We start from the raw sequence: 26,461 nt of genomic DNA on the forward strand, positions 1-26,461 counted from the left end.
TCTTCCATCTGTAATGTCACTATAGTATCTGCCTTGCCTTGCCCTCCCTCCCTTCTCCTTCCTTCCTTCCCTCTCTCTTCCCTTCTCTCTCTCTTCCTTTCTCTCTCTTTCTTTCTTGTACTATATGAATGCAGGGGCTCATATATGGTAGTCAAGTATTCTACCACTGAGCTAGATTCTCAATCTTTTTTTTTTTTTTTTTTTTTTAATCTGGAGACAAATCTCACTAAGTTGCCAGTGTTGACTTGTAACTCATGACCCTCCTGCCTTTAACTCTTGAGTGCTGGGACACAGGCATGTGCCACCACCATTCCTAGTTTAACAATAGCTTCTTAATCTAGAAGTACCTTCCCTGTCATGCATTTTCCTATTTTCAATATATGCTTCTTCTTGCCTAAGTGATTGTATTAGTTGAACTTAGGTTCATCTCATTAAACAGAGACCTAAAGCAATAGTGGTTCAATAAAGTGCAGTTTATTTTCCTCTGGTAACAACCAACACAGAGGCTGTCTAGGCCCAGCATGGCCATCCATGATGTTGGGACTTAGGTCTTCATCCTGGCTGCTCTACTGTTCTGAGTATTCATCTACTTGTGTGGCCTGAGGTAGCTGTCCACAGTGTGTGTTTGAGGCAAGAGGTAAAGGTTGAGGGGAGGCCATTCTCTTTTCCTTTGAGATCATGAATCAAAATCTGTTCTATCACTTTAATTCACTTAGCATTGACTAGACCCCACTCCTGCCTGTTCATTTTGTTCATATCAAGTAGCAAGACCCAGATGCACATATCTTTCCCCAGCTCTGCATTCAGGTACCTCACTAGTACTTGGTATTAGTTTAAAAGTGACAATAGTTGGAGCACTTACATCATGGGAATTGGCAGGTACTATATATCAGTCCCCCACCATACTTCTGTTAAATATTTAACAGCATACTACTAGTTAGGACCTCCTGTCATGGCTATTAGCTGCCACTGAGACTGGGAGTTGTGGTCTATTCTAAATATTCATGTGCCTGGAGAAAAAAAAATCTAGGACTCTCTGACTATCCAATAGTGTTTCCTAGTAGAAAACTATTGTTATTTCGAGTGTGAAATTTTTTCTTTGTGTGTCTTGGGCTCTAGTTCTATTGGCTGTAACAAGTCTTCTTATTTATTTTTCCTCAATAGACTAAAAATTCTGTAAGAGAAAAAAAAATGATCTTAGTGATTTTTGTATTTCTTGAGCCTTGCACCAGGTTTAGCATGTAACAGATGCCCAGTATTTGTTGACTATATATTTACATTTTATCTTGGCCTTTCTAAATATTATATTTTGATATAGACTTTACTGAGGGTCTCAAGATTAAGGACCATATAGCTTTGTGTCCCTGGTTCTTGTATGATGCCTTTTCTGTAGTACCTTAAATGCTTACAAGGATGGATAGATAAATACATGGAAGGGCAAAAGAAAGTATGGCAGCTTCAGCTGTGTTAGAAAAGTTGTAATGTAGTATTGAGCCTTATGTCCTTTGGTCTAAGTACTAAAGATACAAAGATATGGTCCTATCTGTTGAGAAAATGTTGACTACTGTAAAGATTATCTAGAAGGTAGAGTATTGTGATAGAGGGTACAAGTGATATTAAAAGTAAGAAGGAATCAAAAGGATTTATGGAGGAAGTATTTAGTCTATCTCATAAGCATTTAGTGTATCTTGAAACACAAGTCTTGAGGAAGAATTAGAGGCAGGAGTAGAGAGTATTCTATGTCCTGAGTTTCATAGTCCTAAAGACCTAGATTTCAGTAGTAGAGGCTTTTGAAATCCGAGGCCTTAGTGTTGAATCCTGACTTTACTAACCATGCAACTGAGAAAATTTTTTCTTAATCTTAACTGGTTTATTAGGATTATTGCTAACATTTTATCTGTGCTTATATTACTCACTCTGCCCAGAATGTTGTTCTTCCTCCTCTGTTAGACTTATTTAGCTTTTAAAACTTTATTCACATTCCACATCTCTGGAGACTTTCTAGTCTAAAACTCAACCCTGCCTTTTTACCTGCTTGTTCTTGAATTCCCTCCCTCTGTCCTTTCCAATCTTTTTCACAGAACATGCAGATTTTGTTATGCCTTTCAATTTATCTTTGTAGTAGCATATGTTTTGCTAGGCAGAACCAATCAACAGAATTGCCTTAGATGGGAATGGTCTATATTGGCTCTGTCCAGTAGGGTGGGCCACTAAGCACGTGTGACTTTTGAGCACTTGCCCTAGAACTGGTATAACTGAGGAATGGAATGCTTAATTTTGTCTCATCCTAGTTCAGTTAAAATGTAAATGCCTCATGTGTGTTGGCTACTATTTTAACCATGCAATGGTAAACAAACTCATATGGAGTAATACTTATAGTGGATTCTAGTGAATTAGGGAGGAGAAGAGAAGAGACAAATACAGAGCTTGAACTTTTTTCTATAACCAATGAGGTTTTATTAATCTTTCAGGAGTTCTTTCTTTTCCATTCTTTTGTTTTTATTTTCACTTTCCCTCTGTGGAAAGTGGCTATCACTCACTTTCAGTTAGCCTAAAGACTTTTTCAAGATGAATCTTAATAAAGTACTACTTTAATCACTTTATTTGTATGATTGGTCTACCAGATACCTTCAGTGGGTCCCCATTCTCTGTCTTCAGAACCCTCTTCAGTCTGGCTTCAGTCCGTGTTCACACTCTTAAGGATTTGCCCCAGCCATAGTGTTTAATTTGTTGTTACTTCTTTCACTTTTCCACTTACTTACCTTACTGTTGTAGTCAGTACGATTGGGCAAGGGAATACATTAAATATAGAACACATAACTTATAAGGTTATTTTATGATAATTACCCAAAGATTTAAATGCAAAGGAGTAAATAAGAGATTAACCACACACTAGAAGCCCAAAGGATTCAACTGAGGGCTTAGATGCCAGCAGTTTCCCCACACAAGTCCAGTTGAAGACCTAGAATCCAAGCCAATGTCCTCGAGTCCAGCCAGTGGCCTAGAGCCCACGCCAATGTCTCATTCTTGTCCGTATTGAGGATCTGCACCTGGATGCCCAAAGACCAGTGGTGGAAACCAGAAAATCTATGCTGGTGAGACGAAGGATTTGTGCCACCAAGCTGAGGGATCCACACTAGAGCCAGGAAGTGATGCTCACGGTGAAGATCAGAGCTCCCCTGACAAAAACAGCAGCCATTCCTAACAGTGAGGCCCTGAGCTCCTCCTCCGATGAGAACATCCTAGTTTGCATCAGGAAAACCATCCGCAGCAAGCTTCATCTAGCAAATCAACAGATCAAGATCTTCCCTTCCAGTTCTCCCTTTATGGCTGTTGGTAACAATCTTCAGGTGGATCCTCCACGCCCAGACCACACGGATTCAGTTCAGCTGGGCTTTACAAGTTGACCATTTGTTAATCCACCACACTTACTTAAATTGTACTTATGCATGTTTAAATCCTATCTAGATTTTAGGCCTAACTTCTTCAGGGATCTTTTAAAAATCTCTCAGTGTCTGTCATTACCCCTTTTTGGCAGTTATAATCCTGTGTATCCTGTACCTTGTCTTGTTATATATAGAAACACATTCTCCTTTATAAATTATTGGAACTTCCAGAATGTGTTCCTATAGAAATAATGAAATCTACTCATTCATTTTGCAAACTGCCCTTGAAATTCTCTTTTTCCTAATTTTAGCTTTGATTTATCTAATTATTAGAGGGTGGTTTTACTCTTTATTAGTTCTCCAGTTTTTTGATTCTTCTAAACTCTTTTTTTCTTTAAATGTTTATGATTTTCTTTATAATTCCGCAGAAGTGGTAACAGTCCCTGGTGATGACTATGGTATTAAAGATCTGAAACATTTATTGTTTGTAAGTTGAAGGATAAATAGCCTTAAAGGCAAGAGTTCACTCATTTATTATTAAGTACCTACTGTGTGTTAGGTGCTGGGATTATACTATTTTTTTAACACAGAAATTTCTATTTGCATGTAGTGAAAACTCTAGTTGAATATTTTAATCTCTAATGTCTACTGAAATGAGTAGGCTTGGATATAGTTTCTGATGCATAAGCAAGTGATAAATATCCCACTTAGTGCTAAAGCATAATGGAGAACAATTTTTATGTTATTTAAGTTATAAAGTTAAATTAATGTTATTAAAGTCTAAAGATTGTTTCTTTTGTGTCCTTTGAAACAGAGCATCCTGGAGATGTAGCTCCCACTGTTGGATTTTCCAAAATTGACCTTAAGCAAGGAAAATTTGAGGTCACCATCTTTGACTTGGGAGGTGGAAAAAGAATTCGGGGAATTTGGAAGAATTACTATGCAGAGTCATATGGGGTAATATTTGTTGTGGATTCCAGTGATGAAGAGAGAATGGAAGAGACAAAAGAGACAATGTCAGAAGTGCTAAGACATCCTAGGATATCAGGAAAGCCTATATTGGTGTAAGTAACATTTGTATTACTGTAAACCTAAAGTCAGTGACATTTGCCAGTGAAGTAATTTATCTGCTACAAAATATTCAGTAAGTAAAAATAATTATGGTGTGGTATAATAAAAAAAAAATATATATATATATAATTAGCTGTGAGTTACTAATACACTGAGTTCTGCTTATAATATTATCTGCAGGGATGAAGAGTTGAGGGTCAGGCTGGGGATGTACCTCAGCGGTGTGCAGTGCCTGCCTGGCAAGCACAAGGTCCTAAGTTCAATTCCCAGTTCCAATTAGAAAAAAAAAAAAAAAAAAAGAGGTGAGGATCTATTATAAACAAACCTTATAATTAGATCTCCTGGGTATTTAAGTATAAACTCTGCTTTATTTGATGATTTACTTTTTAGTGAATTTTGCCTTTGGAAATAGTCTATTAACAGAGCTCTTGAATATTTTAAAATTTTTTCTCCTCTTTTAATAACATTTTTCTGTTGTCCTTTTTTTGGGGAGTATTTGTGTTTGAAAGTTATTTAAGTGGTTTATTTTTCTAATGCCACATTAATTTCTCAGTCTCTATAAACTCCTACAAATTCATATTGCATACATCATCTATATCATTTTGTTCTGATGCCTAAGCAGTTTTTAAGTCAATGGACTTTTGCATTCATAGCGTTTAGGCATAGTAAACACAAGATGGTGCTGTAACTATGAGATACAATACGCAATTACTTCAGATTGTTCTTTAACTTGAAGTTAATTGAATATTTCCCTTTGCCATCTTGTCTCTTCATCCTCATTCTTGTGATTCATAACAACACGCTTTTTAAAAATTAACTTATGCAGTTAGATGAAAAATTTTAAGTATAGATTCTCAGTGGTCTTCAGTAGTAACTGAAGATTTTTAAATGCAACAGTTTGAGAGCTTCAATTACAAAAGTCAGAACATTATCACATCATTTATTGATAAAGTTTATTCTTTGAAATTTTTGTACATTTAACTCAGGGGAGAAGTTACTTGATTTATATTATCAATTCTCACCTTTATTGAATCTAAACTTAACCTCAGTAGAGATATATATGAAAAGTGAACTTTGTTGACACCACAGGCTAGATTAGTCTCTACAAGTGGTTAAGCAGAATCAGTAATTTCTAAAGGACCAAACACTAATGACGGTTGGTCATTTATAAAATAATTGTGTTTGCATTTTAAGCAAAGAGTCTTTAATTTATTCTTTCATTATTCTTTTGTGCATTTATTCATGCATGCATATATAAATTCAACACATATTTTTTGAGCATCTACTGTGTGCCAAGCATTATTCTGGTGAGGGTATATGTTTGGGAATAAAAACAACAAAAATCTATGTATGACTTCTGGAGCTTACATTCTAGGTAGAAAAGTACACAATAAATATAAGTAATAAATCATGTCATATATTGTGATGAGTGTATTGAAAACAGTGTATCACATAAATGGAGATTAGGAAGCAAATGGTGGGGTGATGCCAAGAATATAGTGCTCTCATAATTAAGATAATAATTGTAGGCTTCAGTGAGAAGATGACACTTTGAAGTGAGGGAGTTGGTCATGTAGATATCTGTGGAAAAGCCCCAGAGAAACAGCATGCAATTGTTAAGTAACCACAGTGATTACTGAGTAATCAAATAACTGTCAGCAAAATATATGCTTTCAGTTCTGTCATCTCTCTTAGCTGCTGAGTTTCTTGAGTAGTAAAAACAAACACGACTATGGGTATTGATTTACCAAAATAATTTTATAGTCGATGAGAACTCACAAAGACATCAGAATTTATTGTTGATATTATAATATGTTTAGGAAATATAGGATGTTTTGCCATTTGACTAATTTTTTCAAGGAAGTTTTCTAAGTGTATTTTAATTTTAATGAACATATAGTAATTATACATGTTTACGAGTCATGGTGTGACATTTCAATACATGCATACATTGCGTAATGATTAGATCAGAGTAACTGGCATATATGTCACTTGATGATTTCCTTTGCTATATAGCAGCTTTTAAGTTTGATATAATCACCATTTGTCATTTTTTTGCTTTTGACGTCTTTTCCTTTGAGATCATATCCAAAAAATCCTTGCCCACAAAAATGTCCTGAAGTGTTTCCTCTGTTTTCTTCCAGTGGTTTCATTGTTTGAGATGTACATTTAAATCTCTGATCCATTTTGCATTGATTTTTGTATATGGTGAGAAGGGTCTAGTTTCTTTCTTCTACATATGGAAGAGACTTTTCTTTCTTTGATATATGTTCTTGCTACCTTTGTTGAAAATCAGGTGGTTATAAATATGTTGGTTTATTTCTGGGTTCTCTATTCTGTTCAGGTTTTCTTTGTGTCAGTTTTTATGCCAGTACCATACTGTTTTGGGAAAAAAAACTTTTGAAGTATATTTTGAAGTCGGGTGTGTAATGCTTCTATCTTTGTTATTTTTGGTCAGGATTGCTTTGGCTATTTGGGATCTTTTTGGTTCCATAAAAATTTTAAGAGTGTGTTTTTTTTCTCCTATTTTTGTGAAGAATGTCATTGGTTTTTGAAGGACTGCATTATATCTATAGATTATTTTGAGTACTATGGACATTTTAACAGTGTTAAATCTTTCAGTTCACAAATACTGGATAGTTTTGTGTCTTCAGTTTCTCTCGTCATTGTTTTATAATTTTCACTTTAGAAATCAATCACTTCCTTGGTTAAATTTGTTACTAGGTTTTCTTTTGGAGGGAGGCTCTCTGAATGGGAATGCTTTCTTGATTTTTCTCAGCTTGCTTGCTTGTTTGCCTATCTATCTATCTATCTGTCTATGCAGTACAAAAAAGCTGCTGACCTTATGTCGATTTTGTATCCTAGAACTTTACTGAATTTGTTTATCCTGTTGTTTTTGATTTGATGGGATCTTTAAGTATTTCTACATGTAAGATCATGTTATATATAAAGAAGGATAATTTAATCTTTTCCTTTTTCATTTGAATGTCCTTTATTTCTTCTTCTTGCCTTATTCTTTTAGCTAAAACTCCCAATAGTATATGGAATAAGAGCAATGAAAATGGGCATTCTTGTCTTTTTCCAGATCTTAGAGGAAGTGATTTCAGCTTTTCCCACTCAGTGTGATATTAGGGAGAGGTTTATTGTACATAGCCTTTTTTGTGTTGAGGTACATTTCTTCAGTACATGTAGTTTTTTGAGTTTTTTTTAATGAAGTGACATTGAATTTTATTGAAAGCTTTCATTTAAAACTTCTATTGAAATCATAGTAAGGCTTTTGTCTCGTATTCTGTGGACATGTCATTTTTTATGGGTTGTTTGTTTGTTTTGGTCTGACTGAGTTATTTCAAAAGACCTGCCTTGGAGCTCAGAAGTGTTTTCTTCTGCCTGACCTCTTCTGCTGTTGAGGTTCTTGACTGTATTTTTAATTTAATTTACTTAATTCTTGTGCTCCAGTATTTGTGGATTTTTGTTTTGTTTTGTTTTTGTTTTATATCATCTCTATCTAAGCCTGGTGTGGTGTCACAAGCTTTTAATCCCAGCACTCAGAGGTTGAGGCAGGAGGATTGTCAGTTCAAGGCCAGCCTGGGCTACATGGTGAGGCCCTTTCTCGAAAAACAAACTAACAAAAAAATTCTCTTTGCTGGTCATTGATATCATGAATTGTTTTCCTAATTTCATTTAATTGTCTTTTTTTTTTTCTGTCTACTTAATTTTCCCAAAACTTGTTATTTTGAATTCTTTTGCAGGCAATTAGTTGATCTTTTTCTTTGAGCTCTATTGCTAGATAGTTACTGTGTTCTAATAGAGGTGTCATGTTACCTTTTCTTTTTTCCAGTCTTCTTGTGTCCCTATATTGATATTTATGTATCTGGTGGATCAGTTGCTTATATCCATTTTATAGAATGTCTTTTAGATTAAAGGACTTTATTCTAGCAATGTGTCCTAGGGTATTGGTTTGAAAGACTGCACTGGGTTTAGTTCCAGGTGGGCACTTTAATGTAGGGTCTCTGTATTTTCTTGCTTATGTACACCAGCCCAACAGCATGACTGGTTGCGAATGTTGCCTTGGTCAAATTACATGTGATATCACAGATTTGAGGTTTTTCTGGAAAAGTCAAAATCATAGCATTATTTGATTATTGAGTGTTATTAGCTCAGAATGATGAAAAGTTTGAAAATCATTGACTTAGAGGATTAAGGCTCTGAAAAGTTGATTTTAAGATTAACAGTGAATTTTCTTTCAACTCTGGCAAGTTATTTTATTTCTTTGAACTCAATAGCTAAATGCTTTTTCTGCAGTAAAAGTAGTTGCAAAATATGGTTCTATGTTTGTCTTCAGCTGTATATAGTAATAGAAATCAGACTGTGGGCAATTAAATATATTCCAATAACAAATTTTCAATGAAAAGGTAAAAATTATTTTCATTCCTTCTAAAGAGAGTAAAAATAATGTCATGCAAACATTTTTTTGCTGTAATTATGTTAACCTGTTTACCAAAAAATAACCCTTTTTCTCTCTTATCAATTATAGACACAAACTTTAGCATCTACTCTTATTAACTAAAATATAGATTATGTTACTGCTGTGGCTTGGATTCTTAATATCCCCAAAGGGCCATATGGTAAAGACGTCCCCAGCATGGCGCTCTTGGGAGAAGGTAGAACCTTTAAGGAAGGGGCCTAATGAGAGGTCTTCAGGTGATTGAGAACATTCCCTTCAAGAGAATAGTAGGACTATAGGGTCTTCCTCTTCCTCTTTCTTTTGTGCTTCTCAGGCCTGCTTTGTTAAATGCTCCCACCATGATATGCTGCCCCGTCACCGGTATAAAACCAACAGGGCCAAACACTTGAAGGATTTGAATCTTTGAAATGATGAGCTGAAATAAAATAAATCTTTTCTCTTTGTAAGTTGATTTTCTCATATATTTGTTAGAGTAATAGAAAGCTAACACAGAAAATTGGCACTTAAAAATGGGGGTCACTCCTATGACTGTACCTACCAATGTGGAAAAAGTGTGGAATTGGTCTGCAATGTGGGAAATGTTTGGAGTAGTGGACTAGACAAAGCCTAGGACGTTAATGGGTGATTCTTGGGGATGGGGTCAGAAGATCAGAATGGTAATAAAAATGTAGAAAGTATAGGTTATGCTGATGAAGTTTCAGATGAAAAGAAGACTTTATTGAAAACAGGACTGAAGGCTTTCCTTAGTACATTGTGGCAAAGAATTTTAGAGCACCATTGCATGTGCCTCCTTTCTGGCCAAACTGCAAATTTTTCATCTTTGTTCTGTTGTTTTTTGTTCCAGATTCTCACAGTAAATTTGGCTAAAAGCAACTTGAATGTTTAAAGCTGCCTTAAAATTTCTTCCACCAGATGGAGTAGTTCATCATAGTTAAGCTCTGCTCCATTCCACCATGCATGGGGCAGTTTAATTCATAGGTAATTAAAAAAGAGTGCTTTATATTATTAATGGCCCTTGGGACTCTCTAAAATCATACACAATTCTGAGTGTATGTGCATTTTTCTTTCCTTAATTCTAAATTCCAAAAAAAATTTATTCCAGTTGAAGCGAGTTTCCATGAGAGGAGAAACAACCAGGCTTTCATTATTACTTTTTCAGTATGGAATTTTGTCTTCAACCTTTATATGCTTATTGACTCACCTTATTTCTAGATAGTGTAATAGGAAAATGTCAGTTTGCAAGTTTTTTTAATTATATTCTTTATTTAAGTGCCCAAGGAAAATTAACGAGCTTGTACATTATTCTAATGCTGTCATTAGAAACTGAGTTCAATGTACTTTTATTGTTAGACCTTTAAATAATAAGTAGGACAATCTAGGTCATTTTAAGAATGCTGGAGACCCTTGAGTATCTACCTATGTCATATAATCAGTTGATTCTTACAGTTTTTAGTCTCCTAATTTACCACTTTCACCCTTGGAAAAATTTATAGGGCCCATTAACTTAAGATTTGTCTTCATTCATTGCAACCTTACAAGTTGTCATCTTCCTTGATCTCATTTATTTATAGTGTTGACTCACCTCCAGACATTCTTACTAAACATTTCCTTTAGTCCCTTAAAGTGGAGCATTCAGCTACACTTGCAGCAGCTTTCATTTATAGTAAAGAATTTCATCTGGTTGACTCTGTAGCTCGACAAATTTAAGCATTGGAAGCTTAAACACTTTTTAATATTCATTAATATAATTATACCCTGCCTCGCTCTCCAACTCCTCACCACAGTCTGTTTCATAACCAAACAACAAAACAACAAAAGCAACAACAAACTTGTTCGACAGTGATGATCAGTAGTGAGATGACCATGGACTACTTAACATCTGGATCTACCCAGAGCTTCAAAATTTTTGAGAGTGAGGCCAAGGGTATGTTGTGTTTGTTTTTCACAAGTTCTTCAGATCCTTCTAATACACAGAAAAAATTAAGAACTCCTAGGGTAGAAGAAAATGTGAGTTTTGGGGTCAGACAAGCCTTGGGTGGTTACTTATTCTTTCTGAGCTTTATATGGCCAGTTGTAAATAAGAGTTTTTATACCTGTGTGGTTATATAATTAAAAATAATACATTTAAAGCAGTAGTGCAGTGTCTTACTAGTTTACTGTAAATGTGATGGTGGATTTGTGTATTATTATTGTTAATGGTATGCTGTGTCCAACTGGAGATGAGATAGAAGGGCTGGTTTCAAAGTGACCTTAGTTTACATAATGCTTGTGAATAGAGAAAATAGTATAATTTAGTAATTATGAATATGAGCTGTAATGCTCATAAACAATTTTTATGATCTCATAGGTACAGAACCAGTAGATTTTTAATATTTATTGTACCTTTCACTCTTTCAAGAGACTCTTTTCTTTTTCAGATTGTTATATTAAGAAAATCTTACTGCTTTACTTGTAGTACCTATTAAATATGGAAATAAAATACTGTATACAAAATATTCATAGTTAAATATTATTGTGTCTGTTGCCTAGGTTCAGATTACAGTAATTAGTTTAAAAACATAGTAATGAAATAGTGTATGCTACATTGCTCGGCAGTGAATCTGTGTGTTGTCTTCATTTAAAAGCACTATGTGAAGATAAAACATGCTAAAGGAACTATTTTTCAAATCTATCTGGGTTATATTAATATTGATTATATTAATTATATTAATGAATATTAAATAATGTTTAATGTTCTCGGTTTTCATGATGAACAATTTAGGAACAATAATAAGCACCACTGAAGCTCTGAATAAATTTTAAAAGGAAAAGAGATAATAGCTATCATTACTGAGTTAGCTGTGGAGTTTGTCCTGTGTTTTAAATTACCTTTTTGTAAAGTTCTGTTACCATTTGAAGCTGAGGTATGTGAAACATCTTTTCCCCTAGTAAGTCTTGATAAATTGTCAGAGTAGAAAGCACTTCAATTTCTTTATATTTTATAAGTCAACATTATATTATAATGCATATACCCATAGACATACCCATACATGTAACGTATATAAACTCAATCCTTTTCTAGTACTCCAAGCTTCCTTATCACATGTCCTCCAAGGTATGGAAAAGTCACTACATTGATTACACCTGTTCTCTACACATCCCATGCCAGCAGGCAAGCAGCTAAATTATTGCACTGGCTGACCTCACATTAAAGTCCTGAAGACACATTTCTACTTTAAGGAAGTACTAGAAACTATCACAGAAATATTCTTCCATTTTTTCTCCACCATATTTGTTCAACTATCTGATTTTACTCCTAAACTGTGCCTTTCCTCCTTGCAATATGCAAGATGCATTTCTGCTCCTACCCAAAGCCAGCTTCACCATTTGCATTGCACATCGTAACTCTTTGTGCTTTTGCATACTATCTCTTCCCTTTCTTATATTAGGAGGTTCTCTGAATCACTGCCACCAGCAAAATTTGCTGTCAGGTTTCTTTAAGCATTAAGTAATCCTTTAGCTCCATGTCTCTTTCCAGCTGTTGATTCCTTTTTATAATGCTTTCTTCAGACTTCTAGAAAGAATTGCCATTACTTGTGTAATTCTTTCCTCAACATTCTGTATGTATGCTTTCATTCCTACAGTTCTGTGAAACTGCTTTTGTTCAAGTCAAATATTATCTCCATGCTGCCAAATCTGTTGTCACTTTGTTGCTCATTTTTAACCCAATGATAACTCTTTCCTCTATTTTTTTTCTTCTTTAGAGTATTCTTTTGTACTACTGCATTCTTCTTTAGTTTTTCTTCTGCTTTATTGACTATTTCACTTAGCCTCTTTTATTAAATTTATAATATCCCAGGTCCCTTTCTGACTTCAGGTTTTTTGCTGTGCTTTTGTTTTTGTTTTTTGAGATAGGGACTTGATGTATATTCTAGGCTGGCCTTGAACTCAAACTCACTAGTAGTCCAGGATAGCCTTGAACTCATTGCAATCTTCCTGCCCCAGCCTCCCAAATGCTGGGATTACAAGTATGAGCCACGACACCCAGCCAGACTTCAAATCTCTTCCATTCACATACTTTTTAGATTACTTCATTCTATAGTTGCCTTACTTTACATACCATTTCTTTACTCAAATGACCCAAATTTATATTTCCAGTCCCGACTTAATCTAAGCATTCCTACTAAAATAGCTGATTGAAGAAACTTCCACTTAGATATTGTTATTTCAGATTTTCTTGACCAAAATAGAATTTCCTTCTCACTGCCAATTGTCTTTTCTTCATCTCTGTCTTTTCTTTTCTAATAGCATCATCATGCAATGAACATCTTGCAGATTTTACCTCTTAATCACATGTTTAATTTTTCTAATACTACTATATAGTACATAGCTGTTAAGAGGTGATTCTAGAAATCAGGCTGCCTGTGGTCAAATATCAATTGGGTATGTGCAGTTTCTATGACCTGGAATTACCACCCCTACTACCATCCTAATTCTGGCCTTAGTTACTTCTTGTTAGACTACTACGTTACCCTTCTAATTATTTTCCTTGCCTACATGCATGTCCTCTACTCCAAATTCATTCCAACCCACTCTTCATAGAATGATCTTTCTCAAACATAAATGCTATCATATTAACTCTCAGGCAAAACAGTTTGACAGCCTTGTGCTGATTACACTTGGTATAAACATCAGGCTTTTTTTCACATCTTATGAAGCTTTACATCTGGCCCTTGCTGGTTTCTCATAACCTCATCTTTTCCTCACTGTTTGTTTGTTTTACCAATCATGCCCTACTATATTGTCACTTTTCTTTAGTGAAGTAAGTCGTACCCTTCTTGTGGTCTCTGTACTGTTTGCTTCTTATGGCTGGAATAAAGCCTCATGTGTATTTATTATATAGATCTTTACTTAAATACTACCTTTTAGAAAGACCTTCATTGACTCCCACCATAATGAAGCCATCCTGGCAGCCTCTGTATCATGTCATCACCATTATTTTAAGTCTCTGTCTGTAACTTAACATTAATTATCTGCCTTCTCCACCAGAATATAGATTCAACTATATCCTTAGCCCATAGTATAGTGCCTGAAGTTATTATAATATGATGTCAGTACATTCAAAATCATAATTACTTTGTATTTTTATCTGCCGAGTTCATTGATCTATTACAGTGTCCTGTATGGCTCGGAGTTCAAGAAAACAATGCCTTAGTTGATTCTTAGGCCTTCAACTTAATTCAGCTACAAGTTACCAGTTAGATTCGCAGGTATATAGTTGAGTTTTCCCGGGATATGCTAATTACTAAGTTAACTTACCTACTGGAGAATGAAAGACTTAATGTGTATTTTGGGTTGATTTTGTTTTATTGTAGCATCCTTAGAGGTCTTGTTTTATATAATTCTTATCGATCAAAATATTCTGAAGTGAAAGAAATGGAGTTCTTAAGTAGTAAGCACTTAATTGAATTTTCATCTTTTTAAAGCATTGAAAGTTCAAGAAATGTGTAACAAAATTTAAAACCTGATCAGAAACTCAAGATCATTTCATCCTATTTTTTTTTTCACTTTTCTTTTTTGGTACCAGAAATCAAACTCAGGGCCTTGTGCACGCCAGGCAGGTGCTGTGCCTCTGAACGACATCTGAGGCCCTCATCTCATTTTTAATAGGCTGTAAATTGAAGATAGGCATATTGTTTTTACTTTAAATACAGATTTGTCTAATGTCCCTGACTTCAGAAGTTTCTGCAATTCAAGTTGATAATAGTTAAAGGAGAACTTAATGACTTAACTGATAAAATGTGTGTGAATGCATCCATAAAATGAAAAAGCACAATATAAGACACTGAAATGTGAGATCTCCTTCACTCTAAAGCTGGAGAAGTTTCTAAAATAGCTTATTTTGAGCTACAGCATGGACAACACCAACAACACAGTGCCCTGCATGGATTTCTTCTTTTGTATTTTACAGCTAGTCCAAATTTCTCTTTAGTATTATTAACATAATCTTTTGTACTGTTCACTATCATTTCAATATTATTGAGGCTCTCTCCTTGTTCCTCTACTAAAAGAGATATCTGAATAAAAAGATCCCTTAAGTCCTTTATTTGGTTCTCCAAATTGACAAGTTCTTTATGTCTCTGTTCAATTTCTGAGAGTTGTGTTTTTGTGATATTTATTTCTGTAAGTAAGCTCTCATTAAAAACTTCCCATTTTCCTTGAAAAAGCATATCATTTACTTCTTCTTCAGGTACCTGTTTTCCAGCAACTTCAAGCTGACGGAAAATAAATGTCTTGCACTTGTCTTGCTTTGCCGCTATTGTGTCATTATACATAAACATGGTTTGCTGAAAATGATGGACCATCGCAGCATGCTGAGATTTAAGTATCCTTGTCACCACTGAGAATGGTCCATTTTCAAGCTCTGACTTTTTAACCTCTTTAACTAACTCACCCAAATTTCTGTTAATGTGTTCTGCTTGGGTTTTTATCTCCTTTGTAGTGCTAGACTCTCTCTTAAGTAGACTAAACCTTCTCATTGAAGCCACCAGACTTTTCTGTTGCTGTCCAAATTTTTGGACATCATCTGTGAAACTGTTAATAGTCTCCTGTAGTTTTTGGATCTCATGTAGGTGTCTCTCGGCCACAGGTTCTCTTTCATAAATAATAGCTTGTTGCTCAAACGCCCCTTGTTCCTCTGTTTCTGTAGTAAACACATGACTGTCTCTAGAGAGTTCAATTTCCTTTGTTGTCTGCTTGAGTTCTTGAAGTCGGTCTTTCATCTTCCCTTTCCTGCTAAGAAGTAAAAAATATCACATTGAACTAAGAGAAAGTTGGTATTTTTCATGTGTACTAGTTAGTTTGATTTAGATATTTCATTTTTGAAGAAGGAGCTGTATGGGAGCATAAATAGCTCACTGGACTACATATAATACTAGTATCAAAGAAAAATGTCTCTAATGTTGTGCTGTGGGACTCAGTATTTGATATGTTCGTACAAACGCTTTTAACAATGATTTAGATTTTGGATGTTGTTACAAAAAACATGTTAATCAAATTTGGAATTTGGAGCAATCTTTAGTATGTTGAAGCGAACAGTTAGGATTCAAAGGTTGCAATAGCATTGAAAACAATATTAAAAGTAATAACACATTTAACAGATATAAAATATTTCAATGAATTGTTTGAAAATATCTTTGCTTCTAGACAATGTAATACTCTTGGGTTCATAATAGAGTCTACAAAAGTATTGGATATTTTAATAGTAACTTTTTATAGCTATCAGGGTAGTTATGCTTTTACAAGTAACAGTATAATATAATGTCTAAATAGACTTAGAAAGATGTGTGCTGTACTCAGAGTATATTTGGGTGGGACTACATTAAGTTCTAAGCATGCTTTGAGATAGAAATTCATAAATTAAGAATTTCCAAACTAGGATGGAAAAAATGAGATTGGAAAACCTTATCAAATGGTGAATCATTGAAAGAAATGAAAAATCTTTGCTCTGGAAAAATAAGATGTAAGGAATATATGCAACAATATTCTAGAATATAAATATCTATATATACAAATGGAATTAGATTTATTTGGCATAACTGCAGAGCACAGTAGGTGATAATTACATAGAGGTTTGATTCAGTATAAAGAAGACTTTTCAAGGCAGAAGAGCTGTCCCAAGATGAAGTAAATGCTTCATGAGGTGATCAGCTGCGTCAATAGAGATGTTTAAGATGGTCTTGAAAGATGACCCAGCCAAGGATGTTATAGAAAAGATCTCTGTATTGGGATAAAAGTTAAACCAGTCTCCTGATACTAATCCTTTGGTTTTAAAGGACTGGCATTTTGTTAAATAATTATTGACATCTACTCTGTGCAAAGTTTTAAATCTGCAGTATACATTCAAGAACATCTGTCCTTGAGGAATTTTCATTCTGCAGGGAAATGAACAATATAGAATTAAAGAGATAAATGAGAATTTTTAGTTCTTGATAAAACAATCAGAAAAGGTCTAAGTAGATATTTGAGCTGTGATACCTAAATATTGAGAAGAGGCAAGGGAGTATATTATGGGTATAGGAGATTGGAAGTCAAGGCAATGAAATGAGACCAATATGTTTTCAAAACAAAATTAATGCCTGTGTAGGTAAAAATAACAAAAAGGGTAACATCAAAAGAATGAAGTCAGAAAGGTGGGTAGGGACCAGATCACAATGGGCTTGTGAGCCAAATCAAGAGTTTAGATTTTTATTCTAGGTTTGACAGAAGACAAAGTATACATAGGGTATTGGCATGGTTTTTTTTTTCAGTACTGGGGATTGAACTCAGGACCTTGAGCTTGCATGCAAGGTAGGCATGGAGCCACTGAGCTAAATCCCCAGCCCTCGGCGTGATTTTTTTTTTTTTCGGTACCTGGGATCAAACTCTGAACCTTGCCCTTGCAGGGCAGGCATGGTGCCACTGAGCTAAATCCTTGGCCTGACATGATTTGTTTTTAAAAGATACTGTAGCTTGCTGTATAAAAAACTGTTTCCCAATTTGGGAAAAACAGTTCACAGGAGAGACTTGGGTGATAAAATGGAGATAGAATAAATGAGAATGATCAGGATATATTTTTGGAGATAAAAAAATAGGACTTGATGGTTTTAATCTATCAGATTTTAACCCAGATTTTAACATAGTAGAAAAGTGTTTCTCTCGGTTTTCCTTTTACCTCTTTGGCTCTTTCCCACCTGGGTTCTCTTCTTTCTTACCTCTGAATTTTGGAATGTTTCCAGTCTCTAAGTTTTTATTAGATTTTTGGTTAGAGTTTTTAATCTCATGGCATGAAATATTATGTATTAGCTCACTACTCAAATTCGGATCTCCAGTATAGACTGCTTTACAGCACCTGCTACTTGACAGTTCCTCTTGAATGTCTACACCTAAATTGAGCATGTGACCTTCTCTTGAGCCTCTAGCCTGCCCCATCTCAGTAAATGGCTGCTCGATTTTTTGAGTGAGTCAGACCAAAAATGTTGGGAGTAGTTTTTGACTTTTCCCCCTCATATCATTTCCAAACTAGATAGCACTTCATATCTAAGCTAATAGCAAATCTTGTCAACCTCTGTTGCATGGTATTTTTTGATCCAACCTCCTCTTCTCATCTCCCTGGCCCAAGTCATCATTATTTCCCTCTTTTATTACTGTAACATTTTCTTAAGTGCTCTCCTTATTTCTTATTTTGTACACTCCACCCTCTTGATCCTTCCATAACACAGAATTCAGAGTTAAAATCGAAGATGGATCATGTCGTTACTGTGCCTAAAATCTTCCTTGGGTGTTACTTCACAGAGGAAAAACCAGAGCCTACAATGTTCTACATGACCACTTTCCTACCTCTTTGACTTCACCACTTCCAACTGCCTGCCTCTCTATGCTTCAGCCTCACTGTTCTTGATGTTTCTCACACAAACTCTAGGCACTATCCAGCCTTAGGATATTGAAATTTGCAATTTTCTCTCTTTGAAATGCTTTTCTCCACATATGACTTATCATTCAACTTCTTCACTTCTTGCTGAAGTGTCACCCTCTTAGTAAGACTATCTTGGTCACCCCATATAGAACTGTAACAACCTTCTCAAATTTCTGACCCTTCTCTGTACTTTTCACTATTTAACAGACTGTGTAATTTACTTATCTTAATTTATTGTTTATTTTCTCCCCCAAATAAAAGCCCCATTGGAGCTTTGTTCATTCTGGTATTCCCAGCAACCTTGATCACTCTCATATTTATTGAGCTCTGACGTTGCATTGTTTATTTACTTGAGCTCTTAATATGAGCTGGGTACTGTTCAAAATGTGTGGTATTTTCCTGTGAGAACTAAGTGCAGTATTTACTAATGAAATTAAGATCTGAGTTTAAGTAGATTGACCAAGGTGTCAGCTTGTGGTAGAATTGGAATTCAAGTGCTGGCCATATGGCTTGAGACTCAATTTGTTACTATGCAGTAAAGCCCTTTTCAGTGTTGTCCGAAGCTACAGAGAAGTTGTATAGGGTGAATTCAGAAAAGAGGAAATTACTTCAGTTAAGTGGTTGGGAAAGAAGATGAATCACAAGGGATAAGACCTTGAAATTTGTTTTTAACTGAAAGAGCTTTTCATAGATGTTAAAAGTATACTCAGAAACATTTCCTATTTAGTTACATTGCTGAGCATACTAAGTACTGGTTAGAAACATTTAAGAGTAAGCTATTCTTGTCTATAATGCACTTAGGCTATTTACTTTTTAAATATTTAAGATATGTCACTCAAATACCATGCAATCTTTTATTTTCCCACTAATTTTTTAAAATAATAGTGAAAAAGAAAAATTAAGCAATTAAATGTATGCAACTCATAGACTTCTAACCTGGAAAAGAATTCTGCTTGCTCCTCACTTTATTCTGTATATTCCACTTTACTTGCAAGGAATAATTTCTCTCACTTAGGAATAGAAGTAACTGAAGCTAATAGTTTTCTCAGATCCAAGCAGAAAAAAAAATAGTATGATATTAAACTCAGAAATTTCATAAAAAGGAAGATTAGTCAAGAAAGAATATCAGAAAGGTAATATGGATATTACTGCCAGTGTTGGGTGTTAGGAAAGTAGATAAATATAAGACATAGTCACTGATCCATATAGTAGGTGTTTTTTGGAGGGGGTGAAGGGAGGGTAGGTTAATGGGGAAAAAATAAGAAACAAGATACATCATGTAAAGGTACAAGATCCCTATGATGAATGTAACTGTATTGTATACCTAAAATGTACCAATAAACTTAATGAAAACAAAAAGAAAGAAGTGTGAAAACAACAACAACTAAGGACAAAAAACGAAAAACCTAAGGACAAAAAGTTTTTTAAAAAAGAAAGAAGTGTGAAGTATGCCCTACATTGAACTCACCACTCAGCTAAGTAAAGCAATCAAGCTGTGTTATTTATTTTGCCTAAAATCTATTTGTCGTTTAGGTTACCATGTCCCTTTTCCCATGGAATTTGAGTGTCCCCAGAGGTTCTCTGAGCAAACGCCAATACCTGCCTCATGCGGTAGAGCAGCCTACAGTCCTTAACTCCACATTCAACATTCATTCACGTTGACACAAGGCTTCTCTCACTTCCTCTCATCTTAATTCTCATTCCACAGAGTTTGTGCCTATTTTGTTTTGAAGCCATCAAAACACTTGGTTTAGTTGTTCACTTCATATTTGCTTATTTCAATAATTAAATTGGTTGTATCATGAATGTCATTGTCTGCTGATCCAAAACTCTACGTTTCCAGCCACCATTTCTAGAAATTACAGTAAGACGAATCTCTATTAATAATCACGAAATTAAAAAATCACCATTATAACTATCATGAAAATATAATTAAAAGTAGTATTTCTCACTGAGTATCCACAAAATTCTGTTGGAAGGGTAATGATTGACCAAATGACTTTCCAGGTGAAGAAATACAGATGCAGAAGGTTACCTGATATCCAGTGTTACCTGACCTAGGAAAACACAGATCTACTTCATTCCACTCCTTCCTCCTACGGAAATTTTAGCTCTTTAGCATAAGCCTTTGTTCTGTAATAAAATAAAAAATATTCCTTGGAGCAAAAAAAAAAGGAAATGGATTTCTTAGCCTTTTCCATGCAAGTAGGAAATAAGCCAAATAAAGGGAATGTATGTAATAGAATGCAAGCTCACTATTATTCACAGCCTCCACTAAAATGAAAACAAATTGATTTTTATCTGGATTTCAGTGCTCAAACAACCAATTGAAAGTTCAGGTTTGCTATTCTCATTTTTGTATTATTTTTCTTTTTAAACTATACTAAGCAAATTAAATTTATAAATTACATATAAGTTGTATGTAATCACATATCACAATTAACTATCTAGTTAATTGTGATTAACATTCTGAATATAAAATTTCAAATTTTAAGTTAAATTTGAAAAGATTTTTTAACTTTATAAAATAATGTAATATAGTAATTCTTAATGAATTTTAAATATTTAGTTTGTGAAAAATTCTACCTAATTTTATGTTAACAGTCCAGATATGCTTGACTGTGACGTTAGAATAACCATTTCCCAAATCTTGGCTGCTTAGGAGTGCAACCTTTCTTGCTGCTTAGGAGTGCAACCTTTCTTGCTCATATTTCATATCCATAATGAATTTATAGGGGCACTGCTCTCAGTCTTGGTCACTTGGAAACCTAAACTCTACTTTTCTGAATGTGGTAGTCACCACAGCAGGGAGAGAGCACACTAGAGAGAGCCTCTCTTCTGCATTAAAATGCTACAGCCTTGAAACGATCTGTGCCACTTTCCTTTAGAAGTCCTCAACCAACTGAAAGTATCTGTCAGTGAGGTAAAGTCCTCCCCTGTTCCACAAAGGAGAGGAGACCCTGACCTGGTGACCTTTCTAATTTGATTACAGAAGAAATCCTTGGAGGATAATCATTTTTCTCATTTTTTTTAATGTGAAGACTGAGAAGCAGAAATGGTCAGTGTTTTGCGCAGTTATGGTGAACATGTTAATAGTAGTACTGTTCTAAGAATACAAACTTCCAAGCTTCTAGACCAATGCTATATCCATTATAAAACATGTAAATTTCATGTAACATATTATATAAAGCTGGGACCACCATCATACTCTTCTGTTTTTCAGTATTTTATTAAATAAATAATGTTTGTGCTCGTACAACATGGGGAAGTAATTGTAGAAACCTCTCATGTGGCAGCTCTGTGAAAGTAGTCTTCTCAATTCCAGTGAGAAGGAATTTGATGTTAATGTCAGTTAGCTTAGTGATTTATTTCTAATAGCTTCCTACTATTCTTTATTTGGCTTAGTGTTGTCACATCCCTATGTATGTGCTTTTTCTGCTATTACCGTATTGATGTTGAAAATAGATTCTTTCCCAAAGTGTTTAAGTGTTTATATTACACTCACCTTTTATTAGCTTTATCAAAAATGATTTTTATTTTGTTCTTAATTAGTACATAGACATAGTTTAAGAAGTCAAATCATTTCAAACTTAGAAAGATATATATCTGACCCCTGACTACTCTTCCATAATCCCATTTCCAGTTCCCCTTTCTCAAGGTAGTCATTTTCAGCCCCTCAGCTGTAGGTTGCTGGTTTTTAATTTATTTATTTTTTTTAGCAAAACATTTATTGGTACATTTTAGGCATACATAATAATAACATTCATCATAGGAAATTTGTACCTGTACATGGTATATGCCGCCTCTTTTTTCCCATTCCCTCTTGCCATTAAGTTTCCTATGTCTAGATAATTTGCTTGTGTGGGTTCTGCTTCTTCACTTTTATATACTGTATTGCATCTCTACTATAAAAGATGTGGATTTAAATTTCTCTTATTCTTTCACTTTTCGCCTCTTAATATAGTCAGATAATAGGTAGTATTTTATGCTTACATTATTATGGCTACCCAAATATTATTTACATAAAGTAAAGTATTATGGTTATAATTTCTTTATCAAGTAATTTTTCCATTGTTTTTAGGTCTTTTCAATGAAGGAAATGGAAAATGTGTGTTTTGTTTTATGAAAACTTGTTATTTGCTCTTTTATATACATACACAGAAAATACTCAGAAGATAAATGGGCAGTTTGGTGATTTTTCGCAAAGTAAATACATGAAACACCACACAGATCACTAAATCATTCTAAAACTAACCAAACAGAAAATGTCTTCCTATATATTTAAATATAGCTGATATTTTAAATTTCGTTTTATTAGATCATCTTTTGATGCATCTTTTTTTTTTTTTTTGGTACCGAGGATCAAACTCGGGACCTTGCGCTTGCGAGGCAGGTGCTGGAACCACTGCGCTAAATCCCTGGCCCTGATGCATCTTTCATAGAACCCTGTAATGTGACTTGATGGTGTTAAGAGCCCCTCTCTCCCTTTATAGTATCTCTTTCAGACCCTGGTTCCTCATCATTTTTGGTTCATCCCCTTTATTTAGCAATATACCATAGCTTCCTTTCAAAATATGAATATAACCTGCATTTCTGAAATGTTTTTATTCTCTCTTTACACCTGACCAATATATTTCCTGGGAATATAATTCTTGCTTGGAAAGTATATTCCCATAAAAGTTTGAAAGTTTTACTATGTTATCTTCTGCCTTTATTGCTCTTGAGAAATATTCTATCTGCTTCCTAATATTTTGTATAAGATCTGTTTTTTTCGTTGTTGTTGTTTTTTTGGGGGTGGTATCTGGGATCGAACTCGGGTCCTTGCACTTGCCCAGCAGGTGATGAAACCACTGAGCTAAATCCCTGGTCCGAGATCTGTTTTTATATTCCCTTTTCATGAAATGTTTGGCCATTCCTCTTTATTCCTGGTGTTCCAAAATTTCACAGTAATGTGACTTGGGGTAAGTCTTTTTTCTTTTTCTTAATTTTTTTTTGGCTTAATATTTAGTGGCTCTTTTTAATCTGGAAACTCATATATTTTACCTTTTCTTTTCAGTTTTGTTTTATCAGTATAGTTTAGCTTTAATTTCTACTCTTCATTTTGGCTGAGTATGTTCCATTTTCATATCTGCTATCTGAAAGTCTCCCTTTCTTTAAATTTTAATGAAATAGGGTGAAAATTTGTCCTTTTTTTTACTTCAGGTTATATCCAAGGAAACATTTCTACATCTCTGCATCTTGATTAAGTCATAGTTGATTATCTTTGTAGAGTTCGCATAATTCAGAATGTTCCTGTGATGTAAAAACAGACTTAATGTAGGTATTTGGGCACCCTTACATGCTATATTTAAATTGTATTTTCTAAGAATTTCAGAGCTATAACTATAGGCACAATTATTTCTAGTTTAATTGATCTTATATCTTCAAAGATTGAAAGATTAGGCAAAGTGAACCATTCAAGAATGTTAGAATTTAAAAGTTGGGAGGGACAGAGTTCATATAGGCATAAATATGCAGCTTATAGTTGTGAAATCATTCAATTCCTTAGGTGAAATTGGTGAGATCACTATTTTATGCAATATTTCCTATACTTTAAATTTATTTCAAAGGTGGAAATGTTTTACATGAAAATGAATCATCTTTCAGCATATTAGCGTAATAATGGCTATACAGTCTTGAATTTTACTCTGTACACTGGATTATATTTTTTATTTTAAACATAATATTTGAAAAAAATAAAGAACAGTAATTGGGACAGAGTAATCAACTTCGACACTTTGTTCTAGGAAGTAGAAAAGTAAACTTGAATGACTCTAAAACTTTCTCCTCCCTGTTACAGAAAGTACATTCCTAGATACAAAAACAAATGAAACTTACCTAGTGCTTTAAGAATTGTGCTGTGGAATATGTACTTAATATGCTTACAGATTTATTTAAAGTAAGCAATTTCTTTCTACACTTGCTGTATTGCTTACATAAGTTATTTCAAAAAATATAGCCAATTTTAAGCCAAACATGAAATATCTTTTACTTTTGCATTTAAGGACAACTTGCAACATTTCTCAAGTTCAGGGTTAAAGCAATGGAACTTATTGAAATATTGACTTCTCTGGCTACTTAAACAAGAGCAAAATAGTGCTTTTTAAAAATAGACTAACAATTATTGCACTTTGCATATGTTATCTATGTTTTAATTACCTGGCATGGTTCTTGTATAGTCTTTAAATACTTTTTGTCCTATTTTTAGTGTAAATTATTATATTAACTTGCTTAATTTAATAATAATAAAATCATTTTTATTATGACTCAATATACTTTTTACACTTTCATTTATCTGATTCAGGTACCTTGTACATAATTTTTTATATTAAATTTAAAAGTGAATAGCCTTAAAGATAGAATATTCTAGGTGTTACATGGCCATCTTTCAAGTCTACCGCTAAAATATCTCAATGTCAGTATTAGTTGCACTTCAAATGGCATATTTATTAAATTCTAACATGGTAGTAATTATAAGATAGAAAGTATCTGATGTATTGTAGGTTGCATTTAAATGACACTGACTTAAACATTATACTGATTTAATAGTTTAAAAATTTTATATTAAATTTTATAATTTAAGTACTTTCAATATACTAGCTGAAACATTAAAAAGGGGATGGAGTACTTTGATAATTCATGTTAGTAATTTTACAATAAAATTATTTTCTAATTTCTTCAAATTAGTTTTAGAACATTCTGGGAAACAGCAATAGAAATTAATTAAAACTGTATGAAATTATCTCAACTTTAAAGGTTATACATATATGTGCACTTTAGGTGTAACCTGACTTCCTAATATTTCCAAAATGAGAAATCACTTTTTAAAGAACTTAAAAAATTATTTCTTCTAAAGTTGATTAAGAGTTTTGTGCCTATGTCCTGTTCAGTTTATCAGTATTATGTATAAACAGGGTAGCCATCTGTGGCATGTCCAAGTCTGAGGAAAATAGGTAAATTTAACTTTCTGTTGAGCTATATTTAAATGTCACAATATAACCAGATTTTGTCTATGAATGTCTCACATTAAGAAGTAGAAAAAGAGTAGTTTATTTACCTTTCTGTCTTGTTCCTTACGTTGTTTTTCCACTGCCGTGTTAGAGTCCTGCCTCTGAGACGAAATCTGAGTATCATCTACTGTAATGTTTGATCAAATTATTTAAATGTCTGTCTTATAGGTCACAGCCTAGTTTCTGTATGGTTCTCATATAGTTAATTGAAAGCCAAATAATGAAGTCAAATAAGTTGGAGATAAAGTTATGCTTTTGCTGTTAATATAAATGAGAACACCTGGAGAATCTGGTTCTACCAGTTAAACGCCTATTCTTCAGATTAAAGGAAGATTTTCATTGGAGCTAGTTCAGTAACAGGAAGTCCTTGTTAAACTGCCCACATAGGCTGTGCTGCACATATAAATATAAATCTAGCCATATATTACCTGTGGAATAATACAACAAAAAGTTTGTATTTAAATAAAGGTTATTTTCTTTTCTTTAGATATCGAAACCTGCTAAAAGTACAGAATAGGAATCAATTGTGGTGGAAAGAAGCTTGGTGTAAAGGCTTTTGCTCCATTTACTTTAAGATGATTGAATTCTACCCTATTTTAGGAAATCCTACAAAGACCCAGCTCTTAAAAATCATAGAATTTCAGAAGTAGAACAGCCAGAAAACAGCTCATGTCTTTAACCTTCCACCCTACTTTTCTTAATATACTGCCATTTTTACTTTAAAATAAGTTTCTTATGTAGTTTTCAGTATAGAATAACTAAAGTTGTACAGCAGTATTAAACTGTTTATTATACCAATGTAACAGTTCAAAATTAATTTTTCAGGAGTATTTATAAAAAGTTACTTGTGAAGATTTCTCTCATACTACTCAGTTTCTTAACCTGTCCCTTTTTTTCTACCTAGATTATTGTTTGAGGGCAAGAGAAGGAACATTGTTATAATGGCTGACAAAATAACATTTGAAATTATTTTTTGATTTAGAAGCTATACTGCCTGGAATCTGTTCCCCAAATAAGAAATGATTCCACACATCTATTTTTCACAGCGCTCTTAAGT

The 26,461-nt window shown here is 33.9% G+C and overlaps 2 protein-coding genes across 7 annotated transcripts in view; one reads left to right on the forward strand and one right to left on the reverse strand.

Annotated features, from left to right (window-relative positions):
* Positions 1-26,461, forward strand: part of Arl13b (ARF like GTPase 13B) — a 72,220-nt gene that overhangs the window by 19,708 nt on the left and 26,051 nt on the right. For 3 of the 4 annotated variants that reach the window (XM_021238817.2, XM_004857923.4, XM_087214087.1), the window contains one exon: positions 4,201-4,450. The exons of the other annotated variant lie outside the window; for it this stretch is intronic. In XM_021238817.2, the coding sequence (XP_021094476.1) occupies positions 4,201-4,450 (250 nt within the window). The remainder of the gene's footprint in view (positions 1-4,200; positions 4,451-26,461) is intronic. 4 annotated transcript variants of the gene reach the window in all.
* Positions 186-25,738, reverse strand: Stx19 (syntaxin 19). 3 transcript variants are annotated; one of them, XM_087214107.1, is made up of 3 exons: positions 25,452-25,709; positions 20,391-20,488; positions 186-15,696 (listed from the first exon to the last, which is right to left on the reverse strand). In XM_087214107.1, the coding sequence occupies exon 3, from the start codon at positions 15,681-15,683 to the stop codon at positions 14,799-14,801; it is 885 nt and encodes a 294-aa protein (XP_087070233.1). In that variant the 5' UTR covers positions 15,684-15,696; positions 20,391-20,488; positions 25,452-25,709; the 3' UTR covers positions 186-14,798. The 3 variants fall into 3 exon arrangements, with proteins under 3 accessions (XP_087070233.1, XP_004857978.1, XP_004857979.1); XM_004857921.3 differs by lacking the exon at positions 20,391-20,488 and having other exon boundaries at positions 25,452-25,738; XM_004857922.3 differs by lacking the exon at positions 20,391-20,488 and having other exon boundaries at positions 186-15,693.

The sequence above is a fragment of the Heterocephalus glaber genome, unplaced genomic scaffold (genome assembly GCF_053883595.1).
Source record: "Heterocephalus glaber isolate CG9 unplaced genomic scaffold, H.glaber_assembly_v1.0 deba00000122, whole genome shotgun sequence".
NCBI lineage: Eukaryota > Metazoa > Chordata > Mammalia > Rodentia > Bathyergidae > Heterocephalus > Heterocephalus glaber.